We start from the raw sequence: 27,143 nt of genomic DNA, 5'->3' as shown, positions 1-27,143 counted from the left end.
AGGGGTCTTCAAACCTTTTAAGTGGAGGGCCGGTTCATGGTCCCTCAGACTGTTGGGGGGCCGAACTATGATGAAATAGTCCAAAATTAGGATTGTTTTGTGTGCCTTCAAGTCATTTCAAACTTAGGTCAACCTAAGAGGCCAGGTAAATGACTTTGGAGGGCCGCATTCGGTCCATGGTCCTTAGTTTGGTGACCCCTGATCTAAATGATCTCATAAGACCATAGGTAAGCAAAGAGACCTCCAAAGACCATCTAAATGGTCTCATAAGACCATAGGTAAGCAAAGAGACCTCCAAAGACCATCTAGATGGTTTCATAAGACCATAGGTAAGCAAAGAGACCTCCAAAGACCATCTAGATGGTCTCATAAGACCATAGGTAAGCAAAGAGACCTCCAAAGACCATCTAGATGGTCTCATAAGACCATAGGTAAGCAAAGAGACCTCCAAAGACCATCTAGATGGTTTCATAAGACCATAGGTAAGCAAAGAGACCTCCAAAGACCATCTAGATGGTTTCATAAGACCATAGGTAAGCAAAGAGACCTCCAAAGACCATCTAGATGGTCTCATAAGACCATAGGTAAGCAAAGAGACCTCCAAAGACCATCTAGATGGTTTCATAAGACCATAGGTAAGCAAAGAGACCTCCAAAGACCATCTACATGGTCTCATAAGACCATAGGTAAGCAAAGAGACCTCCAAAGACCATCTAGATGGTTTCATAAGACCATACGTAAGCAAAGAGACTTTCAAAGACCATCTAGATGATCTCATAAGACTATAGGTAAGCAAAGAGACCTTCAAAGACCATCTAGATGATCTCATAAGACCATAGGTAAGGAAAGTGACCTCCAAAAGCCATCTAGATGGTCTCATAAGGCCGTAGCTAAGTAAAGAGACCTTCAAAGACCATCTAGATGATCTCATTAGACCATAGGTAAGCAAAGAGACCTCCAAAGACCATCTAGATGGTTTCATAAGACCATAGGTAAGGAAAGGGGCCCCCAAAGGCCACCTAGACAATCTCATAAAACCATAGGTCAGGAAAGGGACCCTCAAAGGCCATCTAGATGGTCTCATAGGACCATAGGTAAGCAAAGAGACCTTCAAAGACCATCTAGATGATCTCATTAGACCATAGGTAAGCAAAGAGACCTCCAAAGACCAGGTAGACTTAGGTCAACCCTAAGTCTAAAATTTAGGACAGGGACCAGGTAAATGACGTTGGAAGGCCGCCTCCGGTCCACGGGCCTTAGTTTGGGGACCCTTGATCTTAGGGATATCTGAGCTTGCATTTCAGTTGTATCAGGATGCTTTCTGTCAACCTCTGGTCCCTCAAATGCAAAGCTTGGTGGGTATTTTTTTCTTCTTCAAGAGAACATTTTTTAAAACTGGGATGAAAGAAGCAAAGAACCCAGCTTTGGATGTAACAAGACTGGTGTTCTGAATGCCCAGAAATGATGACAAATGGGGAAAGACGCAGTATATATTATCATGTTGTGCTTTTAGAAAATGCGGAGCGACCTCAGGAGAAGGCGAAAGAGTCACAACTTCACATTTAACTTGTCTCAGATGTGACATTTCCCATCCGGGAGGTGTGCGTTCGTGTCAGAAATCCAACCCTGCGGGTTAAAGCGGAGGCTCGACTTCACACAGGACACATCTGGAATGTATACATATATATTATATTTTTATGTATATATATTTATATATTTATATATACACATTAACAAAGAAGTTGCAAAACCGATTATGATACATAGGGAAAGAAAGTTGACAGGTCTCACGGAAACGAAAAGCTCACCACATCCCCAAAATCGGATAAAACGCAATCGGTATGATACAGACAGCCGGGCAAGGCTTTGCGGGGTCCGGAAGAACCAACACACCTTTCCAGAGGGAAGAATCGTATAGTATAGTTGTAGGAAACGTGGAGCACTCCTCATTTAACAGTACTCGGTTTCTGCCAGCTAGATTGTTTGCTAAAGGCTGTGCTACAAATTGCTTGATCTCCTGAGGGGTTGAGTCCTTTCCCTGCAGTGAAATCCCATCATTCTGTTTGGCACATGGAAACTCAACACAGGGGGTTTGGCACCATATGGCCGAGTCACCGGAGTTTCTGCCTCTTCATGCCAGGAGCTGTTTCTACGCTGAGCATTTCCCTGTTAAGAGCCTGGTACAGATTAGTAGATTTAGAGCCCGATCAGGGAAATGACTTTCTATATGGCCCAACTTGGTCAATGCAACATAGGCAACACGCTCTGTAAAGGCAAATGGAATACAGTTACGATGGGTGGCATTTTAACATAGGTACTTAGCTGGTTCCTATCCTTTCCTCCATCAGCCTGGACATACAGTACATAAGAGCGGCTTGTTTGCCACTCACCAAAGCCAAGGAAATAGACATTATTGCTAGCTGGACCACAACTATAAGGATTGCCATCCAGCCATAACAAATGTGACACTTTCCTTTCCATTGCTGTAGGAGAGACACTTTAGGCATGCAGAAATGCATTAAGCATCACATGAAACGTGTGTTCCAAGAGTTCTTGAAATCTCCCTCATCCTGGAGTCACCAAGAACTTATTGCGCCAAATTGCTATGTGTGTGTGTGTAAAGAAATCCTTGCAAAGTTGCTTGCAAAAGATCTCTGCAAAAAGGGAGCTGAGCTTTTTGCAGAGGCAAGCCACGCCTCAAACAATGTATCGGTTTGCTGGCAGACGGCTGGGTTTGTCAGTTGGTAATCTGAGCTTGCGGGGAGAGCACAGAAATGGAGAAGTTCTCTAGCTACGGTCAAGTAGCAGTTTGAATATGCTATGCTGTAAATAGAATGCTGATGTTATTGATCTTATGCAACTACATGGACATTGTACGATTGCAGAACTGTTTTATATTTCAACTCAACAAGCAAGAGTAAAGTTCTTTTGTTCTTTCAATTCCTCTGCCTGGTGTGAGTCTTTTGCACATGGTGTTAACTGGACCCTGCTGGATTCCGCTATACTCGCTAACAGAACTCCCCACAACCCTACCCAGCAATGGCCTAAATCCTATAGAACAAACCCACAGGTTGCTCAGCTTGAGATGGTTCAGGCTAAAAAGATAGGCAGGGCTTTATGTCTAGTTTCTTGCCCGTGATGTACTCATACACTGAGTTTCTTTCTCTAAACTAGTGTGTTTCAAAAACATTGTTTTGTTCCCAAAGACCTAGGCACACAGGCCATGATGAGAAACTAGCATTTAGCAGGTTGCTGTGAGATTTCCAAGCTGAATGGCCATGTTCCAGAAGCATTTTCTCCTGACGTTTTGCCCACATCTATGATAGGCATCCTCAGAGGTGTGAGGTTTCAACAGAAAGGAGGAAACAATGAAAATCAACAAAATCTGGCTACTAGTATTAAAAAAAACTCTAAAATCAGGACAGTAAATAAAGCACAACACTCAGTAAACAGGGGAATGCCAGACAGAAAACAATCAGGGCCAGCTAACACCTCCCAACAAAGGATTCCCTCAGGGAGGAAGCAGCCAGCCTTTGAATCTGCAAGGCCATTCAATGCTAATCAAGGCGATCAACTGCAACATTCACACTTTACTCAAGCAGACAAGAGTTCTTTCTCCCAACTTGGACTGGCTGTATGGCCAACCAGGGCCAGCTACCATTCCCCTCAGGCAGGAGGCAGCCAGGCTTTGAAGCTGTAAGGCCATTTAATGCTAATCAATGTGGCAAACTGCAACATTCACACTTTACTCAAGCAGAAAAGAGTTCTTTCCCCCAACTTGGACTGGGCTGTATGGCCAACCAGGGCCAGCTATCATTCCCTCAGGCAGGAGGCAGCCAAGCTTTGAAGCTGCAAGGCCATTCAATGCTAATCAAGGCTATCAACTGCAACATTCACACTTTACTCAAGCAGACAAGAGTTCTTTCTCCCAACTTGAACTGGCTGTATGGCCAACCAGAGCCAGCTATCATTCCCTCAGGCATGAGGCAGCCAGGCTTTGAAGCTGCAAGGCCATTCAGTGCTAATCAAGGTGGCAAACTGCAACATTCACACTTTACTCAAGCAGACAAGAGTTCTTTCTCCCAACTTGGACTGGCTGTATGGCCAACCAGGGCCAGCGATCATTCCCTCAGGCATGAGGCAGCCAGGCTTTGAAGCTGCAAGGCCATTCAATGCCAATCAATGTGGTAAATTGCAACAATCACACTATACTCAAGCAGACAAGAGTTCTTTCTCCCAACTTGGGACTCTCCACAGATATATAAACCCCACTTTCCTAGTTTCCAACAGATCTCGCACCTCTGAGGATGCCTGCCATAGATGTGAGTGAAACATCAGGAGAGAATGCTTCTAGAACATGGCCATACAGGCTGGAAAACTCACAGCAACCCAGTAATTCTGGCCATGAAAACCTTCGACAACACAACTAGCATTTTACTTGCCGCTGCAACCTCTTACCTGTTTTTATGAAAACCATTATGTGCTGGGGCAGGACTTTGGCTTTTCTGATCTGCCGCCCCTGCAAGGAGGTATCATATCATCACCCTGGTGCTAGTAGTGAAGGCTTTTCCAAGCGGATGAGAAGCATTGCTTCTGCTTTCCGGGTGAGCTGAAAGTGGCTGCCTCCCCGTCCCATCTCCGTGAGGTTCATGAACTCCTTCACTGCTGAAAGCCCCAAAGGGAGGCCAAGGGCCGCCCCAGAGCAGCCGTGCGGGTGGCTTGATGTGACAGGTGAGGGAGGAGGAGGATGGCAGGGGAGCAAGAGGGCTCTGGGCTGACAGCTCTAATTGGTGCTGCTTGGACAGCAAAGCAAAGGCAAAACAGTGCAAAATGCTTAGTCAGGTCATGAGGGGTGATGCCAGGACACTGTCTCTGGGCTGATGTTAGAACCGCATCCGCTTCAACTGCAGCAGCCCTGCCAATGGGAGGACTGGGATATGCTTATGTGTGTTTGCTCCCCATTTTTTGGACTACAGCACTTTCCCCGACATCGCTACTGCAATACTGCTTTGTGTGGCTACAATGTTTAATTTTTCCTGATTTATGTTTTAATCTATGTTGTTTGGGCTCTTCCCTATGTGAGTCCCTTCAAGGAGATGGAAGCGGGATACAAAAATAAAGATATTATTATATTATTATTTATTATTCTGAACGATCTTTTGACAGACCTGCCTGTGGTGAGATAGTAAAGATAAAGGTTTTCCTCTGACATTAAGTCCAGTCGTGCCTGACTCTGCGGGTTGGTGCTCATCTCCATTTCTAAGCTGAAGAGTCGGCGTTGTCCGTAGACACCTCCAAGATCATGTGGCCATAGGCATGACAGCATAGAGCGCCATTACCTTCCCGCCGGAGCGGTACCTATTGATCTACTCACATTTGCATGTTTTCAAACTGCTAGGTTGGCAGAAGCTGGGGCCAACAGCCAGAGCAGTACATATTGATCTACTCACATTTGCATGTTTTCGAACTGCTAGCTTGGCAGAAGCTGGGGCTAACAGCTGGAGCAGTACCTATTGATCTATTCACATTTGCATGTTTTCGAACTGCTAGGTTGGCAGAAGCTGGGGCTAACAGCCAGAGCAGTACCTATTGATCTACTCACGTTTGCATGTTTTCGAACTGCTAGGTTGGCAGAAGCTGGGGCCAACAGCCAGAGCAGTACCTATTGATCTACTCACATCTGCATGTTTTCAAACTGCTAGGTTGGCAGAAGCTGGGGCTAACAGCCGGAGTAGTACCTATTGATCCACTCACATTTGCGTGTTTTTGAACTGCTAGGTTGGCAGAAGCTGGGGCTAACAGCCAGAGCAGTACCTATTTATCTACTCACGTTTGCATGTTTTTGAACTGCTAGGTTGGCAGAAGCTGGGGCTAACAGTGGGAGCAGTACCTATTGATCTACTCACATTTGCATGTTTTCGAACTGCTAGGTTGGCAGAAGCTGGGGCCAACAGCCAGAGCAGTACCTATTTATCTACTCACATTTGCATGTTTTAGAACTGCTAGGTTGGCAGAAGCTTGGGCTCACTCCGCTCCCCAGATTTGAACCTGCGACCTTTCGGTCCGCAAGTTCAGCAGCACAGCGCTTTAACACACTGCACCACCGGGGGCAGTGAGATAAAAAACGTGGTGAGATAAAAACGACCAAATCAATGAGAGGGATGACTATGGGGACTCTTGTCATCTGTGCCTGAATTTCAAAATGTACCTATATGCCACTTTTCTGCACGTGGTGAGAATGTGTAGAGGACTAAAAAAAAAGACCCATGCAAATGGTTATTTGCTATGATGTGGGGACAGTCCTTCCAGGCAGCCCTGTCTCCGAATGGCAGGTGAAACCATGACTGGGTCCACAAACAATGCACACAAGTTGCGTCCCTCCTCCCTCCCATCATGTATTAGAAAACTCTGTCCACCGTAACAACCTCCCTGCCGTGACGCCTTTTCCCACCAGGAAATGGACACGACATGCCCATTCCATCTGAGAAAATTCAGTAGTGCTATCAAAATAAAAATTAAAAAAATTAGTCCATGAAACAACCCCTCTCCACAGACAGACATACACGCGCACACACTCCTCTGGCGGAAGGAAGGTGCGCTTTCCTTGGGACGACCAACTAGCCGGATGGACGTGGCAAGTCACCTTCCAGTCTAGCGGTGCAGAAGTTCCTGAGGCCTGGCTGGAAGGGGAGGGGTCTCCCTTGCCCCTCAATGGCAGGTTTTCATTCCTGATACGTACGGGGATTCTTGTGGCGGCCGGCAGTTGCATTCTTGCGTCTCAGGGTAGTCTATAAAGTCCGGGGCCGGCAAACCCGAAACAATCATTAAGGATTTGTTCCAAATGGTGAAGGTGGGGCAGACGGGCAGGATGAAGGAGATCTCAAAGGTGTGGAGGTGGAGGGAGTTGGCCGGGTCGTAGAAGGAGAGGACGTTGTTGTCATAGTCCAGGAGGACGCCCAGGCGCTTCATCTGCGGGTGAACGTCCACCAGCATCTCCTTGTTGTTGTGCCGCACCACAAAGTTGTTGTTGCAACGGGAGAAGACCCAGGAGGAGGAATTCTTGCCGATCCACTCATTCTTTGGGGCTGATTTGTAGGCAATGCCAATAGCATACCTAGAGAAGAAGACAAAAACCAGAGTCATCTTCAAGAGACTGGACTGAATAAATGAATTGAACTCATTTGAAGCACCAAGCCTAGCATTGCAGGGGTTAAGGGCTGGGTTTTCCTCAGAGTTAAAATATTCAGCCACAATACTCACTGAGTAAGTTTTGGCCAGACATTAGACATTATGCATGCCACCCTGCATTTCTTAAAGGAAGGAATTCAGACGCAGATAACAATAAAATCTTTAACGTGTTGTCGAAGGTTTTCATGGTTGGAATCACTGGATTGCTGTGATTTTCCAGACTGATATTAAATAAACACCAGGCTGATTTCTTTAGTAAGAGCTTTCCAAAATCTACCTCAATGCAATCAAAAAGAAGGTGCTGATATTTGTATCCATCGGCTGTCCTTCCAATGGCAGGGATACATACCAACAATGAAAGAAACATTTTATTGGGTTGCTGTGAGTTTTCCGGCTGTCTGGCTATGTTCCAGAAGCATTCTCTCCTGATGTTTTGCCCACATCTATAGCAGGCATCCCCAGAGGTTGTGAGGACTAGGCAAGTGAGGTTTATATATCTGTGGAAGGTCCAGGGTAGGAGAAAGAACTCTTGTCTGTTGGAGGCAAGTATGAATGTTGAAATTAATCACCCTGGTATTGAAAAGTCTTGCAGTTTCAAGGCCCGGCTAATTTCTGCCTGGGGGAATCCTTTTTGGGAGGTGCAAACTGGCCCTGATGGTTTCATGTCTAGAATTCCCCTGTTTTCAGAAACAATCAGGGTCAGTTAACACCTCCCAACAAAGGATTCCCCCAAGGCAGGAATCAGCCACACTTTGAAGCTGCAAGGCTTTTCAATGCTAATCAAGGTAACTGCAACCTTCACACTTGCCTCCAACAGACAAGAGTTCTTTCTCCCACCCTGGACATTCCACAGATAGATAAACCCCACTTGCCTAGTTTCCAATAGACCTCACAACCTCTGAGGATGCCTGCCATAGATGTGGGCAAAAGGTCAGGAGAGAATGCTTCTGGAACATGGCCAGACAGCCGGATAACTCACAGCAACCCAATAAAATGTTTCTTTCATTGTTGGTATGTATCCCTGCTGTTGGAAGGACAACCGATGGATACAAATATCAGCACCTTCTTGTTGATGGCATTGAGGTAGATTTTGGAAAGAAATCAGTCTGGTGCTTATTCAATATCATTTGAATGGCAGGCAAAGACCTTTCCCAGGCCTTTAAAATCCCCTGTATATTGTTTTTGATGCTGCTTCAAGGCTGACTCCTTTTCTATTACTTATTCTATATGGGGGCATTTTAATATTTATTGCAAATTTTAGTATGGTGCTCCGGGGACTCCATAAAGGTCAGGCTAGAAATGAAATCAAATCAAGTAATCAACCGAACTGCAATCCTAAGTCATTCTGTTGTAACTAAAACCCATTCTCCCTCTTGCAAGGATTCTGTAGAAAGACCAAGCTTTGCATTGAGTTTGAAGTGGTCGCCGGCTAAGGAGCTTTTTAATATCCCTCCCATACAAATACACATACACAAAATTGTGCTTTTTAGAAAGGGAGACAAAGGCAGGCTGGATCCCGGCTCAAAGAAAAGCAAATTGAGTAGGAGACTCCGCAGGGGCTGACAATGTTCCAGTTGCAATGGCTGGAAGCTGCAAGTCCCTGCTGTGCTTTGATCAATGCATTTTGGTGTAATGCATGCCCAAGGCTCGCTTTGATTCACACTCAGACTCGGGCTCAATTATATCTGCCCATCCTCCAAGTAGCACTGACTAAGCGGATGGCTATTTGTGTTCCTAGAAGGCAACACACAAGTGTGTGCCAGTCCTGCTGCCACTCTGGATCTTGAATTGAAGCCCACCAACAAATGGGATTGAACAAGAAATGGCTTGCAAGGGAAAATGCACAAAAACGAAAACAGCTCCCTGCAGAATGAATCTGCAAAGCTTCGTGATGCTACGTGATACTCTGGCCTGTGGCACCTGAAAGCTTCTCCTGCCCCAGGATATAATTCTTGGCTAATTTCATTCTCAAAGGATGCAACGAGAACGTTTTCTTCCTGCGGCAAGACAGTCTTTCAAAACGGCACAGTTTTCAAAGGCAGTTCCAAGATATCATAATATTCGTATATGGTATTTCTGTACAGAAAATAGCATTTTCCAATGCTGTAATTTAGAGTTTATTCTGTACAACACATATTTTGTTAAAAATACAGAGAACAGCGCCGATACATATAGTTTTGGGCATACAAAATGTTTTTTTTCGTGCAAAATATCATATGTGTATTCTATGCACAATAAATCCCGAGCTACAAATTCTCACCAGTTCAAGGCTTTTCTCATTAGGGTTTCCTGAAACACATTTTACAATCATGTTTTGAATATGGTCTCAATCTCTGCATCTGCACCATACAAGGTGTGTGAAGGGGACAGGTTGACAAGAGGGCAAGGGGGTCAAGAGTTTGGAAAAGTTCCTTTTTATGAACCAGAAGGCACAAGGAGTTATAGTTGTGCCACAAAAGAGGGACCTTCCTGCTGCCAAATACTATATAGTCAGAGTTTGGAAAAGTTCCTTTTTATGAACCAGAAGGCACAAGGAGTTATAGTTGTGCCGCAAAAGAGGGACGTTTCTGCTGCCAAATACTATATAGTCAAAGTTTGGAAAAAAAATATTTATTAACCAGAAGGCACAAGGAGTTATCATTGTGGTGCAAAAGAGGGACTTTTCTGCTACCAAATACTATATAGTCAGAGTTTGGAGAAATCACTTTTTCTGTACCAGAAGGCACAAGAAGTTATAGTTGTGGTGCAGAAATACAACATAGTCAGAGTTTGGAAAAGTTCCTTTTTATGAACCTGAAGGCACAAGGAGTTATAGTTGTGGTGCAAAAGAGGGACGTTTTTGCTGCCAAATACTATATAGTCAAAGTTTGGAAAAGTTTTTATTTATGAACCAGAAGGTACAAGGAGTTATAGTTGTGCCACAAAAGAGGGACTTTCCTGCTGCCAAATACTATATAGTCAGAATTTGGAAAAGTTCCTTTTTTATGAACCAGAAGGTACAAGGAGTTATAGTTGTGCCACAAAAGAGGGACTTTCCTGCTGCCAAATACTATATAGTCAGAGTTTGGAAAAGTTCCTTTTTATGAACCAGAAGGTACAAGGAGTTATAGTTGTGCCGCAGAAGAGAGACTTTTCTACTGCCAAATACTATATAGTCAGAGTTTGGAAAAGTTCCTTTTTATGAACCTGAAGGCACAAGGAGTTATAGTTGTTGTGCAAAAGAGGGACTTTTTTGCTGCCAAATACTGTATAGTCAGAATTTGGAAAAAGTTCCTTTTTATGAACCAGAAGGCACAAGGAGTTATAGTTGTGCCGCAGAAGAGAGACTTTTCTACTGCCAAATACTATATAGTCAGAGTTTGGAAAAGTTCATTTTTATGAACCAGAAGGCACAAGGAGTTATAGTTGTGCCGCAGAAGAGAGACTTTTCTGCTGCCAAATACTATATAGTCAGAGTTTGGAAAAGTTCCTTTTTATGAACCAGAAGGCACAAGGAGTTATAGTTGTGCCACAGAAGAGAGACCTTTCTGCTGCCAAATACTATATAGTCAGAGTTTGGAAAAGTTCCTTTTTATGAACCAGAAGGCACAAGGAGTTATAGTTGTGCCGCAGAAGAGAGACTTTTCTGCTGCCAAATACTATATAGTCAGAGTTTGGAAAAGTTCCTTTTTATGAACCAGAAGGCACAAGGAGTTATAGTTGTGCCGCAGAAGAGAGACTTTCCTGCTGCCAAATACTATATAGTCAGAGTTTGGAAAAGTTCCTTTTTATGAACCAGAAGGTACAAGGAGTTATAGTTGTGCCACAGAAGAGAGACTTTCCTGCTGCCAAATACTATATTCTCAGAATTTGGGAAAGTTCCTTTTTATGAAACAGAAGGCACAAGGAGTTATAGTTGTGTTGCAGAAGAGAGATTTTCCTGCTGCCAAATACTAAATTGTCAGAGTTTGGGAAAGTTCCTTTTTATGAAACAGAAGGCACAAGGAGTTATATTTGTGGTGCAAAAGAGAGACTTTTCTACTGCCAAATACTATATAGTCAGAGTTTGGAAAAGTTCCTTTTTATGAACCAGGAGGCACAAGGAGTTATAGTTATGGTGCAAAAGAGAGGCTTTCCTGCTGCCAAATACTATATAGTTTGAAAGATCTGCATTAGCTCAGCACCAAAGCTTGGAAAACAGTACTTTTTTGAACTACAGCTCCAAGAATTCCTTAGGCAAATGTGCCCACACTCCTGCTGGATTCTGCACATTGTAATCCAAAAAAATGTGACATTTCCAAGCTCTGTGCAGCACTAGTAATAAAGGTACTTACCAGGTGGAGGAGCCCAGCGTGACCTCCCAGTAGTGGCAGCCGCTGTCGATGAAGACGTTGCCTGCGGCACCGTAGCACCCTGTGCCACTGAACCTCTCTGGCGTGTGACTCTTCTTCAGGGAGCTCTCATCTTTCTCCATCTGCAGTCCATCGTTGGAGATTTTCAGTTTCTTGTGAGCCACTTTGGGGTCCAGCTTGAAGGGCTGGCCTGGAAAGACAATACGGACCAGAGCTGAAATGCAACGTCAATAAACCCAACTTTTGAGAAGCCCCTTTGCTGTTTTTGTTTGTGTCATTAAGACAGCCCCTCCTTGCCCAAAATTTAAACAAAATTAAAGTTAGGCATTCACTTTAATGCCTAACTTTGGGGATCAGGACTCTCAAGATGCTTCCGGACTGCAACTCCTATGGTTCCTCAACAATGTATTCAGTTTACGAGTGATGTTGTAAGGCCTGTCCATGTCAATCTAGTTGACTATTGTCTGAGCTGTCTGATGGTGTCTCCTGCAGACATCTTTCCCATTCGTTCCCATTTTAACGGGAAATGCCAGGGACCTATTGCATGCCAAGCACGCTCGCTCTGTTACAGAGATAGCGGTCCCCCTTCAGCTTGTTCCCACAAGTTATTACTCATCGCTGCTCTGCTCGCTCAAGTCTTCAGCTGCTTTATGAAAGGCACGCTCTTGTCAAAAGCCTCACGTTCCCAGAAAAGGAGCAACATCAACTAGCTGTCGGAGAAGGACAGTAAAATAAAGGAGATGCTTTCCATAAAAACAAGGAAATGGTTTCTTCAACCCATTAATCATACAATAGAGAAATAAGCTTTTAATGTGTTTTTGTCCTGTGCTTTCCCCTTAAGATTGCATGCAACAGCTTCCTGGGTTGCAAACCAAGAGCTCGTTTCCATTCCGTGCGTCTTGCCTACAAGAGTGACTTCATCAGAAATAACAACTTGGGGGATTCATTGTCCCTAAATGATGTGCCATGAGGAAATACCAGATGGCCAGGCATCTAGGACTGGACCATTTTAGAGGTACAGTAGAATCTCACTTATCCAAGCCTCGCTTATCCAACATTCTGGATTATCCAAGCCATTTTTGTAGTCAATGTTTTCAATATATCATGATATTTTGGTGCTAAATTCATAAATACAGTAATTACAACATAACATTACTGCGTATTGAACTACTTTTTCTGTCAAATTGGATGTATAACATGATGTTTTGGTGCTTAAATTGTTATATCATAACCTAATTTGATGATTAATAGGCTTTTCCTTAATCCCTCCTTATTATCCAAGATATTTGCTTATCCAAGCTTTTGCCGGCACATTTAACTTGGATAAGTGAGACTCTACTGTAGCTCTACTGCTTTAGTGGATGTTCCAAAGATACGCTCTCCCTTTAATAATGCTTATGGCCCTTTTCCATAATAGCTGTTGATTAGTTTTTTTTAAAAAAAATGTAATTGTTCCATTTAGCATCTGAATGATGGGTTGCTGTGAGTTTTCTGGGCTTTATGACCATGTTCCAGAAGCATTCTCTCCTGACATTTCGCCCACATCTATGGTAACCATCCTCAGAGGTTGTAGGTCTTTTGGAAACTAGTCATTCCACAGATATATAAACTCCACTTGACTAGTTTCCCAACCTTTGAGAATGCCTGCCATAAATGTGGGTGAAACATCAGGAGAGAATGCTTCTGGAACATGGCCACACAGCCCAGAAAACTCACAGCAACCCAGTGATTCTTGCCATTTTTTTTTTCATGTCAGGAGTGACTTAAGAAATTGCAAGTCGCTTCTTGTGTGAGAGAATTGGTCATCTGCAGGGATGCCCGGGTGTTTGATGCTTTGCCATCCTGTGGGAGGCTTCTCTCACGTCCCTGCAGAGGAAGCTGGAGCTGACAGATGGGAGCTCACCCCGCTCCCAGGATTCGAACCGCTAACCTGTCGGTCAGCAGTCCTGCTGGCACAAGGGTTTATCCTATTGTGCAACTGGGGGCTCCAATGATTCCGGCCATGAAAGCCTTTGACAACACATCTGAACGATGGCTATGTGTTTACATGCATAAGCCAATGTGGGGATGTGGTATAAATGTTGGACTAAGACTCTAGTTGAAAATGACTTGGAGACACATAAGAAATGCATTTGTTCTTCCTCTCCAGTTAGCTTCATAACTTCAAACTAGATTTCCCAATATGTCCTTCATCACTCCAACCACTATATCACTCTGACTTATGTTGCTTTTTGTAACTAGGGCCGGGCTGTGGCGCAGCTGGCTAGTAACCAGCTGCAATAAACCACTACTGACAGAGAGGTCATGAGTTCGAAGCCCGGGTCGGGTTAAGCCCCCGACCATTAAATAGCCTGGCTTGCTGTTGACCTATGCAGCCCCGAAAGACAGTTGCATCTGTCAAGTAGGGAAATTTAGGTACGCTTTATGCGGGAGGCTAATTTAACTAATTTACAACATCATAAAAAAACTGCCAGCAAAACACGAGGAAAGGAATGAGGAAGTACAGCCCCCTGTGGCCAGAATCGTGAAGCTGGGGGAAAAAAGTTAAATGCCTCTGTGTCTGTCTATATATGTTGTTTGACTGCTGGCATTGAATGTTTGCCATATATGTGTTCATTGTAATCTGCCCTGAGTCCCCTTCGAGGTGAGAATGGCGGAATATAAATACTGTAAATAAATAAATAAATAGGGTTGTTGTATGTCTTTCGGGCTGTGTGGCCATGTTCCAGCAGTATTCTCTCCTGACGTTTCGCCCACATCTATGGCAGGCATCCTCAGAGGTTGTGAGGTATACCTCACAACCTCTGAGGATGCCTGCCATAGATGTGGGCGAAACGTCAGGAGAGAATACTGCTGGAACATGGCCACACAGCCCAAAAGACATACAACAACCCTGTGATCCCGGCCATGAAAGCCTTCGACAACACAATATATAAATAAATAACTATACATCTTGCCTTGTTGCTTGAGAAATTGATTTCACTGATCCTTAGGTGGCCCATAAATAAATAAAGAAACAAACAGTGAGACAGACTATGAAAAGTAACCCGTTAATATTTTTCTGTTAAAATAGAAAGTGGAGTTCTCCAGGAAATTATTATTATTATTGTATAGTGAGAGGAAAATATTGCCAAACCCATCGGTTCAAACACTGCTAGCCGCCAGCCAAGGAGATGTTTCCAAGCAGGGCAGAAATGGAGCTAAAGACCCAGCAAAGTGGGAGAAATCGAGTGTAAGTAGTCTGAATTCCTTTAAGGCTTTCCTCTCTATTAGCATTAATGGGAGCTATCCAGGCACTTTGCAGGGTGAAAAAGAGCCTCCTTAAGTGCTGGAATAATAGCCTTTGAGTCCAGCGGTGCATCATTCTCTCTTTCTCCCCCATCATCCACGGCCACGGCCAGACACTCCTTGCAGCAGATGCTCTGTGGTTACACTGTACAGCAAAGCACAACTTTGTAGCTTCTCAATCATTTTTTCTGGCACGAATAGCAAAGCCAAGAACCTTTTTCCTCACACTCTGCCCAGGGTACATAAACCAATCAATGTCAGAAAATGAGGTTGGATCTCCTGCTGTGTGCGGATTGAAAGGCTCTTTCCTCAAAGGACAGATTTCCCAAGGCTTTGGATGAAAGGAGGCAGCGAATAAGGTGCCCAGTTCCGGGCCACGCAATTCGAGAACGATATTGAGAAGCTGGAACGTGTCTAGAGCAGGATCAAAGGTATCGAAGCAAAGCCTTACAAGGGGTGGCTCAGGGAGCCAAGTATTTATTTATTTATCTATTTATTTATTTACAGTATTTATATTCCGCCCTTCTCACCCCGAAGGGGACTCAAGGTGGATCACATTACACATATAAGGCAAACATTCAATGCCTTAACATAGAACAAAGACAAAGACAAACGCAGGCTCCGAGCTGGCCTCGAACTCATGACCTCTTGGTCAGAATGATTTGTTGCAGCTGGCTGCAGCCGGCTGCTCACCAGCCTGCGCCACAGCCCGGGTATGTTTAAGCTTGGAGAAAGTTTATTTATGTATTTATTTACAGCATTTATATTCCACCCTTCTCACCCCGATCACATTACACATATAGGCAAACATTCAATGCCTTTTAACATAGAACAAAGACAAACAAACATAGGCTCTGAGCGGCCTCGAACTCATGACCTCCTGGTCAGAGAGATTCATTGCAGTTAATTGCAGCTGGCTTGCTCTCCCACCTGCAGCACAGCCTGGTTAAGAGTTAAGAGAAGACTTTGACAGTAAAGATCAAGGTTTCCCCTTGATGTCAAGTCTAATCGTGTCCAACTCTGGGGGTTGGTGCTCATCTCCATTTCTAAGCCAAAGAGTCAGCGTCGTCCATAGACACCTCCAAGGTCATGTGGCCAGCATGACTGCAGGGAGCGCCGTTACCTTCTTTGAAAGGACTTTGATAGGTATGTTTTAATATCTGAAATGACGTCACACTCAAGATAGAACAGGCTTGCCGTATTTATGCTATGCAGATACCTTCACTGATTGACTTTATTCATTTATTTACTACATTTATATCCTGCCCTTCTCACCCTGAAGGGGACTCAGAGCAGCTTACAAATAATATGTACATACAATAAAATATATTATTAGCATAGCACAATATTAGCATTACCTATTACTATATTGTACTATACAAGTATACCATAATATTGGCAACATTACATCTATATATATAAAAGAGTGATGGCATCACGGCAATTCACAAAACAACAAAAGTACAGGCCCCCCAACCTCAAAATTTGACAACACAACCCATCATCCACGCCTCAAGGTTGATACAACAAAAAGAAAAGAAAAATAAAGTCCTAATTAGAGGGAGAGCAATATTTTTTTTGTGTTGTCGAAGGCTTTCATGGCCAGAATCACAGGGTTGTTGTATGTCTTTCGGGCTGTGTGGCCATGTTCCAGAAGCATTCTCTCCTGACGTTTCGCCCACATCTATGGCAGGCATCCTCAGAGGTTGTGAGGTATGGATAAACTAAGTCAGGAAAGGAAAGAATATATATCTGTGTAGAGTCCAAGGTGTGGCAAGAGTTCTTTGTCACTGGGAGCCAGCATTAATGTTTCAGTTAATCACCCTAATTGGCACTGGAAATGTTTTGTCCCTTGCCTGGGGGCATCCTTTGTTCAGTCAAGTCCTCATTGTGTTGGTTCCCATCTACTGTTTTGATTTTGGAGTTTTGTAATACTGGTAGCCAGATTTTGTTCATTTTCATGGTTTCTTCCTTTCTGTTGAAGTTGTCCACATGCTTGTGGATTTCAATGGCTTCTCTGTGTAGTCTGACATGATAGTTTTTAGAATGGTCCAGCATTTTTGTGTTCTCAAATAGTATTCTGTGTCCAGGCTGGTTCATCAAATGCTCTGCTATGGCTGATTTCTCTGGTTGAATTAGTCTGCAGTGCCTTTCATGTTCTTTGACTCTTGTTTGGGCAATGCTGCGTTTGGTGGTCCCTATGTAGACTTGTCCACAGCTGCATGGTATCCGGTAGACTCCTGCAGAAGAGAGAGGATCCCTCTTGTCCTTCGCTGACCGTAGCATTTGTTGGATTTTCTTCGTGGGTCTGTAGATAGTTTGTAGGTTGTGCTTCTTCATCAGCTTCCCTATGCGGTCAGTAGTTCCCTTGATGTATTTTTATCCAATTGCTGCCAGTTTAGAGGGCTAATCTCTGCCCACTTGGTTGCCTAACAACCAAGGGAAGGCCAGGTTTCAGTTAGGGGACAGGCAGATTTAGGCCTCACTTAGGCTTCTTCCACAGATTATCTAATTTGCACTGGATTATATGGCAGTGTAGACTCATGGCCCTTCAACACAGCTATATAACCCATTTATAATCTTATATTATCTGCTTTGCACTGGATTATCTTGACTCCACACTGCCATATAATCCACTTCAGTGTGCATTTTATTCAGCTGTGAAGAAGGAGCCTCATATAATCCAGTTCTGAGCAGATAATATAAGATGAGAAATATACAGTAGAGTCTCACTTATCCAACGTAAACAGGCCGGCAGGATAAGTGAATATGTTGGATAATAAGAAGGGATTCAGGAAAAGCCAATTAAACATCAAATTAGGTAATCGTTATACAAATTAAGCACCAAAACATCATATTATACAACAAATTTGACAGAAAAAGTAGTTCCATGCGCAGTAATGCTATGTAGTATTTACAGTAGAGTCTCACTTATCCAACACTCGCTTATCCAACGTTCTGGATTATCCAACGCATTTTTGTAGTCAATGCTTTCAATATATCGTGATATTTTGGTGCTAAATTCATAAATACAGTAATTACTATATAGCATTACTGTGTACTGAACTACTTTTTCTGACAAATTTGTTGTCTAACATGATGTTTTGGTGCTTAATTTGTAAAATCATAACTTAATTTGATGTTTAATAGGGTTATCCTTAATTCCTCATTATCCAACATATTCGCTTATCCAACGTTCTGCCGGCCCGTTTATGTTGGATAAGTGAGACTCTACTGTACTGTATTTACAAATTTACCACTAAAATATCACAATGAATTTAAAACACTGACTACAAAAACATTGATTATGAAAAGGCAGACTGCGTTGGATAATCCAGAACATTGTATAAGCGAATGTTGGATAAGTGAGATTCTTCTTTAATATGAAATAATTACTGGGATAGAATAATGCAAAACAATATAATCTCTAAAACCAGGACAGTAAATAAACAGGGGAATTCCACACAGGAAACAATCAGGGCCAGCTAACACCTCCCAACAAAGTATTCCCATCATCAAAGTCTGGCAAATCCTGTTTTCTCAGGGCCACAGACAGTAGAAACACATAAAATATAGCAAACAACATCACTCTGAAAACAAGGGAATTCCAGACAGGAAACAATCAGGGCCAGCTAACACCTCCCAACAAAGTATTCCCATCATCAAAGTCTGGCAAATCCTGTTTTCTCAGGGCCACAGACAGTAGAAGCACATAAAATATCGCAAACAACACCACTCTGAAAACAAGGGAATTCCAGACAGGAAACAATCAGGGCCAGCTAACACCTCCCAACAAAAAATTCACTCAGGGAGGAAACAGCCAGGCTTTAAAGCTGCAAGGCCATTACATCCTAATCATTTTTCCTAATTGCAGCATTCATACTTGCCTCCAACAGACAAAAAAAACCAATCAGAAATATTGTATATTCACAACCTTTAGGAAATAATATCCCTTGATGGCGCAGCGTGTTAAAGCGCTGAGCTGCTGAACTTCTGGACCGAAAGGCCACAGGTTTGAATTGGGGGAGCGGAGAGAGCCCCCACTGTTAGCCCCAGCTTCTGCCAACCCAGAAGTTCGAAAACATGCAAATGTGAGTGCATCAATAGGTACTGCTCCGGCGGGAAGGTAACGCCGCTCCATGTAGTCATCCCACATGACCTTGGAGGAGTCTACGGACAACGCCGGCTCTTCGGCTTAGAAATGGAGATGAGCACCAACCTCCAGAGTAAGACACGACTGGACTTAACGTCAGGGGAAAACCTTTACCCTTGACCTTAACTACCACCAATTCCTCAATACTTTATTTCCCAGACCACCAGACTTCGCCACAGCAACGCGTGGCCGGGCACAGCTAGTGTAATATATAATATATAATTAATATTATTATATTGTATTATTGTTAGTATTATATTGCATTATATTACAACATTATTACCAATATTATACTAGCTGTTCCTGGCCACGCGTTGCTGTGGCTAGGATTTAATTTTTCTTTTCTTTTTGTTGTATGAACGTAGAGGCGTGGATGAGAGGTTGTGTTGTCAATTTTCAAGGTTGTGGGGCGTTTAGTTTAGTTGTTTTGTTCAGTGCCATGATTCCATTACCCTTTTATATATATAGATGTACAAGTAGAGTTTCACTTATCCAACATAAATGGGCCGGCAGAACGTTGGATAAGTAAATATGTTGGATAACAAGGAGAGATTAAGGAGAAGCCTATTAAACACCAAATTAAGTTATGATTTTACAAATTAAGCACCAAAACATCATGTTATACAACAAATTTTACAGAAAAGGTAGTTCAGTATGCAGTAGTGCTACGTAGTAATTACTGTATTTACGAATTTAGCACCAAAATATCACAATGTATTGAAAACACTGACTACAAAAATGCGTTGGATAATCTAGAACGTTGGATAAGTGAATGTTGGATAAGTGAGACTCTACTGTATATACAATATATTACATTATTATATATTATTGTATATTATAGTGTATATTTTATATATTTATATATATATATATATATATATATATATATATATATATATATTATATTATATTTTCAGCATTGCATGTTACTGGGGAGAAGGTTTCATGGCTACTCAAGGCTATTCAAGTTTGCTAATTGCAACATGAAGCCCTTGGTGGTGCAGCGATTAAACCACCAAGCTGCTGAATTTGCTGACCGAAAGGTCAGTGGTTCGAATCTGGGAAGTGAAGTGAGCTCCCGTTGTTAGCTCCAGCTTCTGCCAACCTAGCAGTTCAAAAACATGCAGATGTGAGTAGATGTCAGAGGTTTGTTATATCCCATCTCCCAAGACGGGATCCCTGACAACTCGGCAGCCCGCTGTGAAGCATTTGCTCGGTTCTTTGCGGACAAAGTTGCTTTGATCCGCTCTGGCTTTGACACCATATTAATGGCAGCTTCCGAGGATGTAACACAAGCACCTGCTTGTCCCATTTTGATGGATTCTTTTCAATTGGTTGAGCTCGAGGATGTGGACAAGGTGCTTGGAGAGGTGAGGGCTACCACATGCATCCTAGACCCCTGCCCATCCTGGCTAGTGAGAGAAGCCAGAGGGGGATTGGCCGAGTGGGTGAAGGTGGTGGTGAATGCCTCCCTTCGGGAAGGCATTTTTCCAGCGAGCCTCAAATTGGCTGTGATCAAACCGCTGTTGAAGAAGCCATCACTGGACCCCACTCAATTGGAGAACTTTCGGCCTATTTCCAATCTCCCCTTTTTGGGCAAGGTCGTGGAATGCGTGGTGGCCGCACAACTCCAGGCATTCTTGGTTGACACTGATTTTCTAGATCCGGCGCAGTCTGGTTTCAGGCTGGGGCATGGTACCGAGACAGCCTTGGTCGCCTTAGTCGATGATCTACTCCGCGAGCTGGACAGGGGGAGTGTGTCCCTGCTGGTTCTGCTGGACCTCTCAGTGGCCTTCGATACCGTCGATCACGGTATCCTTCTGGGGCGCCTTGCCGGGATGGGGCTCGGAGGTACTGTTTTGCAGTGGCTCTGGTCCTTCCTGGAGGGTCGTTCCCAGATGGTGTCATTGGGGGACACCTGCTCGACCCCACAACCATTGTCTTGTGGGGTCCCGCAGGGGTCAGTACTGTCCCCCATGTTGTTCAACATATACATGAAGCCGCTGGGAGAGATCATCCGGAGTTTCGGGGTGAGGTGTCATCTGTACGCAGATGATGTCCAGCTCTGTCACTCCTTTCCACCTGTCACTAAGGAGGCTGTTCAGGTCCTGTCTGGCCGCTGTGTCGGACTGGATGAGGGCCAACAAATTGAAATTGAATCCAGACAAGACAGAGGTTCTCCTGGTCAGTCGTAAGGCTGAACAGGGAATAGGGTTACAGCCTGTGCTGGACGGGGTCGCACTCCCCCTGAAGGTTCGCAGTCTGGGGGTCCTCCTGGACTCATCGCTGAGCCTGGAGCCCCAGGTCTCGGCGGTGGCCAGGGGAACCTTCGCACAACTAAGACTTGTGCGCCAGCTGCGCCCGTTCCTTGGGAGGTCTGACTTGGCCACGGTGGTCCATGCTCTGGTTACAGCTCGTTTGGATTACTGCAACGCTCTCTACGTGAGGTTGCCTTTGAAGACGGCCCGGAAGCTCCAACTAGTACAACGGGCGGCAGCCAGATTAATAACTGGGGCGGCATACAGGGAGCGTACCACCCCCCTGCTAAGCCAGCTCCACTGGCTGCCGATATGCTACCGAGCCCAATTCAAAGTGCTGGTCTTGACCTATAAAGCCCTAAACGGTTCTGGCCCAATTTACTTATCCGAACGTATCTCCTCATATGAGCCAGCTAGATCCCTAAGATCATCTGGAGAGGCCCTGCTCTCGGTCCCACCTGCCTCGCAGGCGCGGCTGGTGGGAACGAAGGACAGGGCCTTCTCGGTGGTGGCTCCCCGGCTGTGGAACACCCTCCCCACAAATATCCGACAAGCCCCAACTCTTCTGGGTTTCAGAAAGGCTCTGAAAACATGGCTGTGTGCACAAGCTTTTAACGAGTAATATGATAACGTCGACATGGTCCGATTGAAGGCTGAAGCATGAGGTTTTTAGACAAATGGAGCTAATTTACATATGTTTTAATTTTTATAATGTATTTTAATGATGTATTTTTATAGTTTTAATTGATTGTGTGTACTGTTTTTGTTTTATTGTTGTGTTCTTGGCATTGAATGTTGTCAACTGTGTAAGCCGCCCTGAGTCCCCCCGGGTGAGAAGGGCGGGGTATAAATTCTGGAAATAAATAAAATAAATACAGTAGAATCTCACTTATCCAACACTCGCTTATCCAACGTTCTGGATTATCCAACGCATTTTTGTAGTCAATGTTTTCAGTACATCATGATATTTTGGTGCTAAATTTGTAAATACAGTAATTACTACGTCGCATTACTGCATATTGAACTACTTTTTCTGTCAAATGTGTTGTATAACATGATGTTTTGGTGCTTAATTTGTAAAATCATAACCTAATTTGATGTTTAATAGGCTTTTCCTTAATGCCTCCTTATTATCCAACATATTCGCTTATCCAACATTCTGCCGGCCCGTTTATGTTGGATAAGTGAGACTCTACTGTAGATCAATAGGTACTGAAGGTAAAGGCGCTCCATGCAGTCATGCCGGCCACATAACCTTGGAGGTGTCTACGGAAAACGCCGGCTCTTTGGCTTACAAATGGAGATGAGACCAACCGCCAGAGTCGGACATGACTAGACTTAATGTCGAGGGGAAAATCTTTACCTTTACTAATTGCAACATTCGCACTTACGTGAAACAGACAAGGGTTCTTTCTACTACCCTGGACATTCCACAGATAGATAGATAGATAGATAGATAGATAGATAGATAGATAGATAGATAGATAGATAGATACACTCCACTTGCTTCACTGCCAACCTCTGAAAATACCAGCCACAGATGCAGGTGAAATGTTAAGAGAGAATCCTGCTGGAACATACCCATATAGCCCGGGAAACTCACAGCAACCCAGTGATTCCGGCCATGAAAGCCTTCAACAATACATAGAACAAGGTTGTTTTCTCCTACTCCCAACTCCTTTGCTTTGGCCTCAAAGGGAGAAAAGAAGAGGCAGTGGATTTAATCCCGTCCCACACACCCCTTCCCTTTTCCTTTTCCATCATATATTAATTAGACTGTAAACTTGAGAGTAGGGAGCTGTTTTGTTGTTATTTTGCTTGTAAAGTGCCATGTACAGTTATTGCGCTATATAAATAAGTGACAACAACAACAATACATTTCTCAGAACCTATTTTCCTCAATACACCGCTGATGAAAACGAGCAGGTCCCTGAGCTCTGGTGCTGAGGCTGTCCTCAAACTTGGCGGAGTTACCGATTTCTGGAAGTCCGTCAACAACATATGAAAGGACAGTAAACATGTGCACTTGGGAAGAAAGGGAACAGTTCTGCTTTGATTTCTCAAGACAAGCAGAACTGAATATGATCCCTTAGAGCAGGTCTCTGCGAGCATCCAGGAGGGCTGTCAGATCCATCTACCTTTTGCATCCCACTTGACAAAGTTATGGAAGGCCAGGGGCATTTGGAGTTCATGGGAGTCAGGTCTGATCCTCTCAATGCAGACAGTTCCCAACCTGAATGGGAAGGCGATGGGATTGTGAAAGAATTGGCTGCCTGCAAGGATGTTGCCCAGGGGACGCCTAGATGTTTGATGTTTTACCATCCTGTGGGAGGCTTCTCTCATGAGCTAGAGCTGACAGACAAGAGTTCACCCTTCTCCCAGATTCAAACTGCCGACCTTTCCTGCCAGCACAAGGGTTTAATACTTTGTACTTTAACAACACAACCGTTCAATGCCAAGGCTTCCCCGTCTGTGCAGGGTTCCATACTTCTCACTTTAACAACACAACCGTTCAATGCCAAGGCTTCCCCGTCTGCGCAGGGTTCCATACTTCTCACTTTAACAACACAACCGTTCAATGCCAAGGCTTCCCCGTCTGCGCAGGGTTCCATACTTCGCACTTTAACAACACAACCGTTTAATGCTAAGGCTTCCCCGTCTGCGCAGGTTTCCATACTTCTCACTTTAACAACACAACCGTTCAATGCCAAGGCTTCCCCGTCTGTGCAGGGTTTCATACTTTGCACTTTAACAACACAACCGTTCAATGCTAAGGCTTCCCGGTCTGTGCAGGGTTCCATACTTTGCACTTTAACAACACAACCGTTCAATGCTAAGGCTTCCCTGTCTGCGCAGGGTTCCATACTTCTCACTTTAACAACACAACCGTTCAATGCTAAGGCTTCCCTGTCTGCGCAGGGTTCCATACTTCTCACTTTAACAACACAACCGTTCAATGCTAAGGCTTCCCTGTCTGCGCAGGGTTCCATACTTCTCACTTTAACAACATAACCGTTCAATGCCAAGGCTTCCCCGTCTGTGCAGGGTTCCATATTTTGCACTTTAACAACACAACCGTTCAATGCTAAAGCTTCTCACCAAATGGAACTGTAAAGGAGAGTCTACTGATCAAGCCAGTACCTGCCGCAGACCAGGACTGCCATCTGTTGAGTTATGAAGGTGGAGGCATTACTTTTCATTCAACCCTCGTATTAACTGCGGAGGGAGCTTTCTCTTTGATGTGCTCCCTTTGGGGTGGGAGATATCATGTGTTGCAACAGTTAGGCAATCCTCCTGGTACAAAAAAAAGGGAGGGCTGGGGGAAGCAGGCACAGTTTCTGTTCACAGACTCTATTACAAGCTGGCAATGTCATCAGCCGAGTTGGGACTTCTGTGGCACTTCTCTGCAGTACCTGCTCCTTAAGTGACAAGCGTAGGAAGTCAAAGGCTGACAAACCCACAGCAAAGCATCCCAATGACACCTGGCTTAATCTCGCAAATGGTGCTTGCCTGTGAAGCGAAGCACTTAGGGTGGCTGACTGACAGAATAAGCACCCCCCCCTCCCCAAATCCACTCTTGTTCCTCGCAATGTGTTGAAACAAGTCAATACCTCTCCAAGGGAACATGTGTGTGCCTATTAGCAATTGGCTTATCCTAACAATTCGCCCTCTTGAGAACCCACACAAATAACTAAGCGGTACTTTCTGAACCACAATAATGGTTTCATTAATAAAGGGAGGGGGATGGATCTAAGGCTTGCTTTTCATCAAAGCCCAAGTCGCTCTCCTGAAACCCTGGGTGGGATCTGACACGGTTTTTATCTTGCATGCACACTGTGCTGCCCAAGGAGAGGAGGGAGCAGTGGAGGTAATAAATCATTTTCAACACCCAGGAAACGGTGCAGAAGGAGATGGGATTGAAATATCAAAGCAAAGAGAGGGATTTCTAAAGACACAGAAGTGCTGCAAGGCTGGGAACATGTTATTCTTGGCCCGTATGATGTGCCTGCATGGATCTCCGGCACAACGTGTCCTTATTGTCTCTGTTTGTTTTCCTTATTGTATTGATCAAGGAATAAGCATTCAGCTTCCATTGGATTGCCCTGTTGCGCCTTTGAAGACTTAATTGGGTCCCGGAATCATAGACTTGGTAGAGACCACATGGACCATCTAGTCTAACTCCCTGCCATGCAGGAAAAGTACAATCAAAACACCCGCCACAAATGGCCATCAAGCCTCTGTTTAAAAACCTCTAAGGAAGAAATGTCAACTGGACTCTGAGGTAGAGAGTTCCACTGTTGTTGCACAGTCAGAAAGTTCTTCCTAATGTTCAAGTGGAATCTCCTTTCCTGGAATTCAAACCCATGTCTCCATTGAGTCCTTGTGTCCAGGGCAGCAGAAAACAAGCCTGCTCCCTCTTCCTTAGGATATCTCTTGACTCTCAGGTTTCAAGTGGTGGCTAGAAGGTCATTTGCACAACTTTTTTTTTCGTGTCAGGAGCGACTTGAGAAACGGCAAGTTGTTTCTGGTGTGAGAGTACTGGCTGTCTGCAAGGACATTGTCCAGGGGACGCCCGAATATTCTGATGTTTTAACCATCCTTGTGGGAGGCTTCTCTCATGTCCCCACAATGAGCTGGAGCTGGGCTCATCCGTGCTCTCCCCAGGTTGGATTCGAAGCTGGCAGCCTTCAGGTCAGCAACCCGCATTTCAAGTCACAAGGCTTTAACCCACTACACCGCCGGGGGCTCCTCCTGGTGCACAACCTGGTAACACGGCCCAGGGCTGTGGCGCAGATGGGAGAGCAAGCCAGTGCAATTAACTGCAATGAATCACTGACCAGGAGGTCATAAGTTCGAGGCCCGCTCGGAGCTATGTTGTTGTTTGTCTTTGTCCTATGTTAAAAAGGCATTGAATGTTTGCCTAATATGTGTAATGTGATCCGCCCTGAGTCCCCTTCGGGGTGAGAAGGGCGGACTATAAATGCTGTAAATAATAATAATAAATAATAATAATTTCCAAGCACCTTTCCATGGCATCCTCACATATAGGTAGTATGTTGCACATAGTCCAAAAGGGACATAACTAAGGTAGTTCTCATTGTGGTCAGATCAGACATCTCCAGAAACACAAGAAGATGGAGTATCTTTGGTTTTAGTTGTGGAGTACTTTAGTTTTAATTTGCACAACTAAAACTAAAGTACTCCACCTTGTGTTTCTGGAGATGTCTGATCTGACCACAATGAGAACTACCTTAGTTATGTCCCTTTTGGACTACGTGCAACATACTACCTATATGTGAGGATGCAATGGAAAGGTGCTTGGAAATGTTACCTGGTTCAAAATTGCATGGCATGTTGTTGGAAAAATGTCATCCTGTACTGCTTAAGTCTCTATGGTTAGATAGGAAGCCTAGAAAACAGTTAGGGACACCTTCCCCAGTTCTATGCATGCTCTGATTAGGCTTTACTATTGTTTCCTCCCTCATGTCCTGTTTAGATCAACCCACCCCTTTGATGCTTTAGAAATGTGATCTCTCCTAGGGCTTTGACGTAACTTCCCCAAATTGGCTTTTGGAATGTTTATGGCCCTAGAGAAGAAGCGACCCACGAGGCTTGGTCGCCATTCCATCTTCCTGCTTTGTTCCAGAGAGAGGACACACTCTGTCTGCTCTTATAGTCAAGATGTAGCTATCTATACCTTTGTTATTTTGATCCGTCTATGTGTATTAGAACAGGATTAGATTAGATAGTTAGTTCCAAACCTTTTCTATCCATCAATGGATTTCTTTTTACCTCTATAAATGCTTTTAAAGCTAACTTTGCATCCCTTTGCCTTCCTGATGACAAAGAGGCCTTCCGAAACTCACACTGTGTGTAAGTCTCACCACTGCAATTTTTACTCTGCTATTTTAATGGGAATTTACC

The 27,143-nt window shown here is 44.1% G+C and overlaps 1 protein-coding gene across 1 annotated transcript in view; it reads right to left on the bottom strand.

The window, feature by feature from the left end:
* Positions 1-1,670: 1,670 nt before the first annotated feature.
* mid2 (midline 2) overlaps positions 1,671-27,143 on the bottom strand; it is a 232,568-nt gene continuing 207,095 nt past the window's right edge. The window contains exons 9-10 of the mRNA XM_062964066.1: positions 11,502-11,709; positions 1,671-7,114 (exon numbers count right to left, since the gene is read on the bottom strand). Of these exons, the coding sequence (XP_062820136.1) occupies positions 6,709-7,114; positions 11,502-11,709 (614 nt within the window). The 3' untranslated portion in view covers positions 1,671-6,708. The remainder of the gene's footprint in view (positions 7,115-11,501; positions 11,710-27,143) is intronic.

Source organism: Anolis carolinensis, unplaced genomic scaffold (assembly GCF_035594765.1).
Source record: "Anolis carolinensis isolate JA03-04 unplaced genomic scaffold, rAnoCar3.1.pri scaffold_12, whole genome shotgun sequence".
NCBI classification, from domain to species: domain Eukaryota; kingdom Metazoa; phylum Chordata; class Lepidosauria; order Squamata; family Dactyloidae; genus Anolis; species Anolis carolinensis.
The sequence above is the reverse complement of the archived record's forward strand: the minus strand, read 5'-3'. Positions and strand labels throughout refer to the sequence as shown.